Source organism: Bison bison, unplaced genomic scaffold, assembly GCF_000754665.1.
Source record: "Bison bison bison isolate TAMUID 2011002044 unplaced genomic scaffold, Bison_UMD1.0 scf7180017864299, whole genome shotgun sequence".
NCBI lineage: Eukaryota > Metazoa > Chordata > Mammalia > Artiodactyla > Bovidae > Bison > Bison bison.
This window is the reverse complement of record NW_011494871.1, coordinates 4,827,708-4,838,048: the sequence shown is the minus strand read 5'-3', so window position 1 is coordinate 4,838,048 and position 10,341 is coordinate 4,827,708. Positions and strand designations below refer to the sequence as shown.

Below are 10,341 nucleotides of genomic sequence, written 5' to 3'. Positions count from 1 at the left end.
TCCGCTCGCCCGCCCCTCCACCTGGTGGGGAAGAGGCCCTGTTCTGAAGTCAGGTGTGTCCCTGCCCACGAGCCATGCAACCCTGGACAGATGATTTCCCTCCTGGAGCCTCAGTTTGCTCATCTGCAAAATGGGTGTGAATTATGGCATGCCAACCATACAGGGATGCTGGAAGGATTAACAAACTTAACAGTGTATATGGCATATGATAAAAGCTTCTCAAATATATGAGGAGAATGGCAGGCTACAGTCCAGAGGGTCACACAGAGTTGGACACAACTGAAGCAACTTAGCATGCACGCCTTATTTGTTAATATGATACATTGAATTCCATTTCAACAAAACTTGCTGTATTATACTTTTTCTAGACTTAGCCAGTAAGTCACACAAATGGTGTTCCAGGCCACAAAATTGCTATTTGACCTAAGGCTTTAACTTACTGTGATAAAAATGTGTTATAGAACTGATAGAATTGCAATTTTAAGTATCTTTACCTAAAGTTCCTCTTGAAATGTACTTCAAATTTAATCCAAATACAGTATGTCCATACCTCACTTCCCAAGTTGGTGTCTGTATACCAAATTATGTAGTATACATATGGTGCTGCTAAGTCGCTTCAGTCGTGTCCAACTGTGTGCAACCCTGTAGACGGCAGCCCACCAGGCTCCCCCATCCCTGGGATTCTCCAGGCAAGAACACTGGAGTGGGTTGCCATTTCCTTCTCCAATGCATGAAAGTGAAAAGTGAAAGTGAAGTCGCTCAGTCGTGTCCGACTCTTAGCGACCCCATGGACTGCAGCCTACCAGGCTCCTCCATCCATGGGATTTTCCAGGCAAGAGTACTGGAGTGGGGTGCCATTGCCTTCTCCAAGTATACATATAAGGCTTCACAATTCGTATGTATACCTAAAAGTAAGTGTGTGTATGTGTGTGTGCTCAGTCACTTCAGTCATGTCTAACTCTGTGTGACCCCATGGACTGAAGCCCACCAGGCTCCTCTGTCCATGGAATTCTCCAGGCAAGAGTACAGGAGTGGGTTGCCATGCCCTCCTCCAGGGGATCTTCCCAACCCAGGGGTCGAACCCACATCTCCTGCTTCTCCTGCTATTGGCAGGCAGATTCTTTTGTGTTGTGCTACCAGGGAAGCCCTCATAATCAGCATGACAGTCAATCTAAATGTCCAATAAGCCTTAGAGAAATTATACAATAAGGATAACTGGATTACTGGTTACTGGATTTTAGGTTAAAGGAGGTGTAGCCTTGCTTGATTGACTCCCATGGGCAGCCAGGTTCAGGTGTATTGATTGATTTTCTTTTTATCCATATATAAACATTTATTGAGTCTTTCACTAGGCCAGTGCTTGAGATGCAGAGTGAATAAGAAACACACCCTTCTCTTGATGTCCCAATAGCATAATGGGCAATAAACCAACATGAATGGTTCCCTCAAATTAAAACAACACCAGAACCAGAGAATAACTCCTAAGCCATGCTGAATGTTAGGCCAGTTTCTCAGGGAAAGTAACTCAGTGGTTTACGGAAAATGGTCAGTACTTGGGTCAAAGTCTGATTAGTTTTAGAAGGAAAAGCAAATTGTGTTTTACATAATATATATGGATGAAAAAAAATTATGTTGCACTTGAAGTACAAAAAGTAATAAGAGGAGGACTTCCCTGGTGGTCCAGTGGTTAAGACTCTGTGCTCCCAATGCAGGGGGCATGGGTTCAATGCCTGGTCAGGGAACTAACGTTCTGCATGCTGTGTGTGTGTGTGTGTGTGTGTGTTAGTCGTTCAGTCGTGTTTGACTCTTTGTGACCCCATGGACTACAGCCCACCAGACTCCTTTGTCACGGAATTCTCAAGGCAAGAATACTGGAGTGGGTAGCCATTCTCTTTTTCAGGGAATCTTCTCCACCCCGGGATGAAACCTGTGTCTCCCGCATTACAGGCGGATTCTTTACCGTCTGAGCCACCAGGGAAGTCCACATGCCACATAGCATGGCCAAAAAGAAAATAAAAAAAAAATAAAAACAAGAAGTAATAAGAGGATATTTTAAAAGGAAAAGAGAGTGAAGCCTCCAAAATAACACCTAGTTTTATCCATCTCCCCTGTGAGGTGGGGTGCTGTTGGCACGTCCACACTTTAGGGATGGGGCTGGCGCACAGAGTCCCCGGCACTCACAGCTGTGTGCAGGGTCAGGGAAAGACTTCCTTCTCTGGAGTCAAGGCAGGCCTGGGGCTGGGGCCCTGGCCGCTTGCTGGGGAGTTGCCCTCACTTCTTAGGAGGCACCACCCGGCTACACCGCATAAGTTGAGCTACCCAGTTCTGCTGCCCGTTCACTCAGGTGGTCTGGGGCCACAAAGAGCCATGTGTCCCGGCCGGGATGATGCTGCCATGTCACACAGCCTGAGTCCCATGCAGACAGCGTTGCCCACCACCGTCAGAAAGGCTCAGGGCAGGACGGCAGGACACAGCCCAGCTCTGCAGACTCTAGAAAGACACGCCACCTTCAGAACTCAGCCCTTCCCCTGCCTGCCCGTCCTACCCCAGCAGGGACGGGCCAAAGCCCGGGAGGGTAACTGACATGGCACGTTCTGGGCAGCCCGGTCTGCAATCTGAAATAAGAGGTACAAATACCTGACCTCTTTGAATCAGCCACCTTCTTGTCTTTATCCCATATAAAAACATCCTCATGCCACGTCCATGCGGCGCTCTAACACCCACCAGACATGAGGGACAGCCCTGAGATCCAGCTCTAAGTCCTGTTATTGTCAAATCCACCCATGTTCCCCCGCCTCCTACGCCCGCCACGTACAGCTGGGCTGTTTCATGCACCATGTTCATGAGCTGACACCAGCGAGGTGAAGCTGGGTCCAGGGCAGGCCAGTGTGTGGATGTCTGACCCCTGAAAACACAGCTGACAGTGGATGGGAAGAGATGCTGCTGACTTAGGTCAACCTACAGCGGATGATCCTCATGGTTACTTTCCAAGCGAAGATGAAAATCAAGTTACCGGACGAGACAGAGGCAGAGCCTGGATACCAGGTCTCACAAAATGAGTTCAGTTTTCAAAAAACAGTAACAGTATTAAATAGACCTTTCCCTTCTAACCAGTGTTCATCAAAGATGTTTTTAATGAGCTGATTCCTTAAATGCCCAAGTGCACCCGGACACATTCAGTCCCACTGCAAGGAATCTGCCTGAGTAAGGACTGTGGAATTACTTCGGGGGTCAACTTCCTGCCCCTGGGAATGCAGTGGGAAAGTTCCCACCGTGAGCGGGGTCTCTCGAGGTCAGTCCTTGCAGAGACTGTATGCAGACTGTGCTCAGTCCCAAGATGTTCTCGGCTCCTCCAGCAGCCAAAGGCCACTGTGTCCCAAGCAGGTCCCAGTCTGGTTTTTGGTTACATAAAACATATCTGCAGCATAAGCCAAGACACGTGTGTGTGTGTGAGAATACTGAGAGGAAACATTAAATCTCTCACCTCAGGGGCTCATAAATGCTCAGTTGTTCAGTCTTGTCCAACTCTTTGTGACCCCCTGGACTGCAGCCCACCAGACTCCTCTGTCCATGGGATTCTCCAGGCAAGAATACTGGAGTGGGTTGCCATTTCCTCCTCTAGGAGATCTTCCCGACCCAGGGATTGAACCTGCATCTCTGCATCTCCAGCATTGCAGGTGGATTCTTTACCACTAGTGCCACCTGGGAAACCCAAGGAAACCCAAACTCATTAACTTGCATTTATTGTCTTCCCATCGAGAGGACCTGTACTGAGAGAAGAGGGGGTCATGCCTGGAAATTTCTCAGTTCATCTCATGAGATTCAGGGAAGAATAACCACAAGCTGCCAGAGCAGCAAATGAAGCCAAGTCCACTCATTCATTCAACCAACACTTTCAGGATGCCTGCCTACCGCATGCCAGGCACTGTCCTCTGCACCAGAGGCATGACTGTGAACCAGAGAACCGCCTACTGCTGCTTCACTCAGAGCTCTGAACACACCTGTCCGTTCATACCTGAACACCAGACCATGAGCTCCTTTCCGTGCCCCTTCATTTACCACCACATTCCAGCCCCCAGGGCAGAGCCTGGCACTTGGGTGATGTTCTATATGCTTATTGGGTGAATATACGAGAATGGGAATTTGGCCTGAACCCTTTGAAAGCTTCATGAAACTCTCTAGAGACAAATCAAAGTATGACTTATCCACTCAGTTGGTGAGTGGGGACAACGAGTAAGGTGTGACCTCACCCCTGGGAAGTTGATATCCTGGTAGAGAAACAGTGAAGGCAGAAGCACAAAGTTGGAAGGGCTGGTCTATTTATGAAACTACAAGTATTTTGAAGTAGAGCATGTGGGGGGATGGTTGGGCAGCAGGAGATGAAGAAACAGGTGAGGTTGGGCAGACAGGATGTAAGAGCTTGGGTTTCTCTCCTGACAGTGCCGGGAGTAGGCAGCAATGATGGAATTTAAGGAGCCCCATCACTTTGTTGATAAAGGTCCGTACAGTCAAAGCTGTGGTTTTTCCAGTAGTCATGTACAGATGTAAGAGTTGGACCATAAAGAAGGCTGAGCACTCAAGAATTACTATTTTCGAATTGTGGTGTTGGAGAAGACTCTTGAGAGTCCCTTAGACAGCAAGGAGTTCAAACCAGTCAATGCTAAAGGAAATCAGTCCTGAATATTCATTGGAAACACTGATGCTGAAGCTGAAGCTCCAATACTTTGGCCACCTGATGCGAAGAACTGACTCACTGGAAAAGACCCTGATGCTGGGAAAGACTGAGGGCAGGAGGAGAAGGGGGCGGCTGAGGATGAGATGGTTGGGTGATATCACCAACTCAATGGACATGATTTTGAGCAAACTCTGGGAGATGATGAAGGACAGGGAAGCCTGGCATGCTGCAGTCCATAGGGTTGCAAAGAGTCAGACATGACTGAGTGACTGAACAGCAGGATGGAATCTGTGATTCGGCAAGATCTCGTGGGCTTGAGCAGAGGAGAGACTGGGGGCTCGAGGCTGGCTAGGAAGCTGCTGCGGTCATTCAGGGGTACTGCAGGGGCCTTGACTTAGGTGGTGATCCTGCGGTAGGACAGGAGGAGAGGATTTCATGAGCCATGGAAGCAGAATGAACAGGAACTGGGGGTGGGCTGAAAAGAGAGGAAATGCCAGAGTCCCCTCCGGATGAGAAGACACACCGTGGCGGGGACTGTGGCCCACAGGGACTGTTTGTACATGGGAGCTGAATGGAGAAGAGGAAAGAGGCTCCAGTTTTTAGCTTGTGTACTTGCTCCTGTTCCGGGCAGAGAAGCTGCAGTGGCTCCAGCTGCCCGAGGCACTGAGTTGAGACCACAGGGATGCTCAGAATTCTTTCCCTGCCTCTTGTCCCACCTCCATCAGAGCCCTACCATTCCCCAGTTCTGGGTCATCACTCACACCTTCCCTCTGCCTATAGTGCCTTCCCCTGCCTTCACCCCTGCAGGTCAAGATCCATTTCAAGTGTCACCTCTCCCTCAACCTCCAAACTTTCTGCACCTCATTTCTTTCCATTTGCCTTAAGCCTCCTGGTTGGGTTGTAAGTGAGCTCCTGATAGCAACAGCTTTCCCTGAGTTACCCACCCATCTCCTTGCCTGGAGTCGGATTCAGTACATCTTCACTGAATTAAAACAAAGAGCCCAGGGACTTCCCTGGTGGTCCTGTGGCTCACTCTGTGCTCAAAAAATGCAGGGGCCCCCGGTTCGATCCCTGGTCAGGGAACAAGATCCCACACACCACAAGGAAGATCAAAGGTCCCGGATGCTGCAAATAAAACTCAGCACAGTCAAATAATTAAGTTAAAATAAACCAAGAGCTCCCCCGCCCACCGCCAATGAAGCCTTTATCCATGAAATGGGGATATTTCTTGCTCCCCTGCTTCATAGGCAGGTGTGAGGACTTGATGCATAGTAAGTGCTCAATAAAAAATACCATCATCCACATCACCATGTCTTGGGGATTGCGGGGGGCGGTGCGGTGCAGGGCAGGAGGTGCCATGGAACATAGCATGCAGGATTTTAGTTCCCCAACCAGGGAACGAACCACTGGCCCGCCAGGAAATTGCCTCACCATTTCTAAAGGGAATAAGTTTCACTTGATCTTGGCCTCACTTGATACTAAGTCTCTGTCTCCCTTGAATGGGCTTCCCTCATAGCTCAGTCGGTAAAAAATCCACCTGCAATGCAGGAGACCCAGGTTCGATTCCTGGGTCGGGAAGACCCCCTGGAGAAGGAAATGGAAACCCACTCGAGTATTCTTGCCTGGAAAATCTCATGGACCGAGGAGCCTGGTGGGCTACAGTCCATGGGGTCGCAAGAGTCGGATACGACTTAGTGACTAAACTACTACCCATGAAGGTCAAGGACAAGGGCATCCCTTTAGAGCTCCCAGGACACTCCCCTGGCATCGAGAAGCAGGGAACCTCGGTCCTGGCTCACTGGGGCATTCCTTTAAATCCCAAGGAAGATCCTCTCTGGAAGCTTCTCTTGGATACCTTGGGTCTTTTCTTTCTGGTCGTGGAGAAACAGTGCTCAGCTTTCATCGCCAATTCTGAGGAACAATGTGATGGGGAAGAATCAGCTCCAGCAGGTCCCTTGGCTCAGCTCCGCCTGAGGAGGAGCCTCGGACATGAGAGATCCAGACATGAGTGGTCAGACCCGGAGGGTTGGCCTGTCTGTTCCAAGAGGAGTGAGTGGGTGATTGTGACAGTCCTGGAGCTTTATTTTTATTTTTAAAGTCTACTTTGAAGAAGTTTGTGATTCCCCAAGGAGACTTTTTATGTTCTTTTTTTTTTTTTCTTTTTCTTTAGAATTTCCTCTCAAACCCATTAGGGAGATTTCACATCGTCCAGATTTAGCACTTTAATGAGGTCTTGTTCCTGCCTTAATCTTTTTTCCCATTTTTAATTTCTCCTCTGGCTTTTAACTCACTATTTCTGGAGTTGTTGGCAAACTCCACAGCAACATTTCTGGAAAGTCTTTTCATTTCCATGTGAGTTTATGACGATAATAGCGTGAACCCTGCCTGACCCAGAAGGTGAGAGGCTCTGTGCTGGGAGCCAATTGTGTTCGCCCTGATGAAGCACTTGGGGGCCACTGACCTTTTTCTGTCAAATCACAGACCCAGGGGTTGTGAGCTGCTGTTTAGCAGCCTCTTGGTGTTTTTCTCTCTCCAGGGACCTCGGACAAGTCCAACCTGGAGCTCATCACTCTGACGTGCACCTGTGTGGCTGCAACCCTCTTCTGGCTCCTGTTAACGCTTTTTATCCGAAAACTGAAAAGGGTAAGAATATTTCGGATGAAATTCTATGCTCCTTTTGGCAAAAATCTGCCACAAGGCCCAGTGGCACTCCTGCTGTAGCAGCATCATGCTCGATTTCCCCCAAAAATGCCTGCTCCCCCAAATGCCTGATGTCCAGAGCAGGCCCTGAACAGGTGAACATGCCAGATGAATCATTAAACCGTCTCTCAGGACTTCCTTCCCTGTTTGTCCAGCAGTTAAGACTCCACGCTTCCACTGCAGGGGGCAAGGGTTCAATCCCTGGCCAGGGAATGAAGATCCCGCATGCCTGATGGCCAAAAAAAAAAGAAAATCCAAAAAACAAACTTCTCACCCTAACGTGGGGTTTTCAAAAAATAAAAAGCTAGAACAATGAACAGATGACTGTGTCCCACACATAGAAGGAACATCTTCAGTGTAAAAGGAAGTCTGTAAAGTCCACACGAGATATGAGAAATATTCATTTTCTTAATCTCACTCTCTGCCGAGAGACAAAAAGGAAAAGGCAAAATAAAGACCCACCTCTGTCCTATCTCTGTCTGCTGTTCCATACTCTGAGCCCCATGTTAAAATTAAGTTCTTCAGCGTGTGAGGCTCAGGTTGGAATTCAAGACATCAGATTCCTATCGTTAGGCCTGTTAGCATAACCTGTGCTTCTCTGAAGTTTATTGGGTGGGGAGGGAGGGGGCAACGAGCCAACACTCATTCGTTCATTCATGCCTTAAATACTTCCCAGGCGCCCGTTCAGGGCAGAGGCCAGGCCCTGTGTAGGGCTCTCTGGTGACAGAGCAGAGGAGAGGCTGCTGTGTGTAGTCTGGGGAGAGACTGACTGTAGCACAGGCAGACGTCAAGCGGTGACCGGAGTCAGCCGACTACATAGCATGTAAGGGAGGCGAAGTCTGCAGGCAGAGGAGATGCGGTGAGGAGGACAGACTGACCCGGGCAGAGGTGGGGACGACGGACGAGGGGAGGCAGGAGAGGAGAGGCTGTCCAGGCCAGCCCTGTAGACCGCGGGAAGCAATTTCCTTTGTGTTTTAGAAGAGGAAGCCTTGGTGGGGGGTGGAGGGGTGGTGGTTAAGCAAAGGTAGGTGATTTTAAGTGTGAGAGACCTATGTCTAGAAAGACGATTTCAGGCTGTATGAGGAGAAAGATCCAGAGAGGACAAGAGTGAATAGAGAAGAACCCAGTGAACAGAAGAATGCAGTCTAAGTCAGAAATGACGGTCGCTTAGTCCAAAGGATTAGACTTGAAGGGATATTTAGGAGATACAATCAACAGGACTTGTAAAGTACCAAGGAGAGACCTCCTCAATTTCTAGAGCTGTATTAGTCCTTATTAACATGCAAGTCTTTTTTTTTTTTAAGAATGATTATACTATTTTTATTTAAATTTTTTAATTTATAAAGGCTGGTTTTGGTTGCTGTTAAAAGATAATATATTAAAATAAAATATATAGAAGAAAAATATATCAAAAAAACAGTTATCTTTAAGTAGTTCTGAATTAGAAAATCATTACATAACATAATAAGCTTCTCATCTCTTATGCTTTAATTATTTTTTTTAAAATCACTTTAAATCACTTTCACCATTTTATGTCTTGAGTGTTTGTGGCACATTTGGGGAGCTCTTTATGTCATATCTCAGTCCTTTACAAAACACAAAGATATAAATATATTATTATTCCCATTTTAAGGAGAGGGAAACAGGCTCAAAGAGGTAAAGTAACCCGCCTAGAGTCACTCAGCTAGTTAGAGTCGCAGCTGAGTTTTGAATTCAGGTTGTGTGACCTTAGACTTGCTATTCGAAACCAGGAAAGTTATACTTTCCAGGGTTGGTATGTCGACTGGCAGCCCCTCCTGTGTGGTGAATAAATAACCTAAGGCTTTTGCTGCGTGGAGCAACTGGCTTTAAGACAAGGAAAGCCACTGCTTTCGAAGGAAGCAAAAGTTAAACAACGGGATTTGGAAAGGGGAGGTACATCATATAGGAAAACACATCTAACAACAGCGGGACCTGCCAAATCTGCAAGGGCGGTACAAAGACTGCAGAGTTCAAAGGAAGAGAGGGCAGAGAGACTTCAGAGAGCTCCGTTTAGAGACTGACTTTGAAGGTTGCGGCTGGAAGGAAAGCAGTAGGAAAACAGCCCACCCTTACTCTGGCCCACTCCCCAGGTTAGGGACAACGTCTGGGTACTTTGCATATGGGAGCTTAGTGGAAATAACACTGGAAAGGCACTCTGGGACTCAGTCGAAGAGGTCCCCTGTATGTCTAAAAAGTTAGAAAATTTGAATGTCAATTAGAAAGGATGAAGACAAGAAATGACCATCTCAATGACAGAATGCCTATAGGATTTGAGAAGTAATTGGTTTGGGAAGGCAAAGAGGAACAAGGCATCAAAAACATATCTCCAACTGATTTCTCTAACCGCTGTGTAAATTCCTCACTGATAAGGACTGTATTTTCTCTTTTCTTCCTCACCCTGCACAGGCCAACTAAAGCTAATATTTATTCATGCTTGCTATACACTGGGCCCCTCAAATAGCTTTTCATAGACTATTTTGCATGATTTTCACAGCAACTCTATGAGATAAGTACCACCACTGACACTGCCTTACTGATAAGGAAACTAGGCTTAATAAAGCTAAGTAACTTGCCCAAGGTAATATGTAGGTTCTGATTCAACCCAGGCCTCCACGTCTGGGCTCTGAAGCGCCTGACCAAGCAATTTCCATGCCTAGCACCCAGTGGGTGCTCCATGATTTTGTCAGTTGAAAGAATAAGCATTGGTCAACCAAGATTCTACCAGCAGGCTCGTTTCAAAGCCCTTCCTGAAGGTCTGTTGGGTATCTCCTCTCATCTGCCTTAAGACAAACCATAGGACTCCTCAGGTGCCATGTAGGCAGACTGTCTTCCGTGGGCTGCTCCCCTGGCTCGGTCACTACCCCTGCCCACCTCTCTCAGCTCCCACAGGACCAAAAGCTGTCCCTGGCTGGGCTGTAGCTCTTCCTCTGCTCTTGGAAGACTGG

At 47.8% G+C, this 10,341-nt stretch overlaps 1 protein-coding gene across 1 annotated transcript in view; it reads left to right on the top strand.

Moving 5' to 3' along the window:
- FLT1 (fms-related tyrosine kinase 1) overlaps positions 1-10,341 on the top strand; it is a 174,945-nt gene that overhangs the window by 121,721 nt on the left and 42,883 nt on the right. Inside the window, exon 15 of the mRNA XM_010851233.1 lies at positions 7,212-7,318. Coding sequence (XP_010849535.1) covers positions 7,212-7,318 — 107 coding nt within the window. The remainder of the gene's footprint in view (positions 1-7,211; positions 7,319-10,341) is intronic.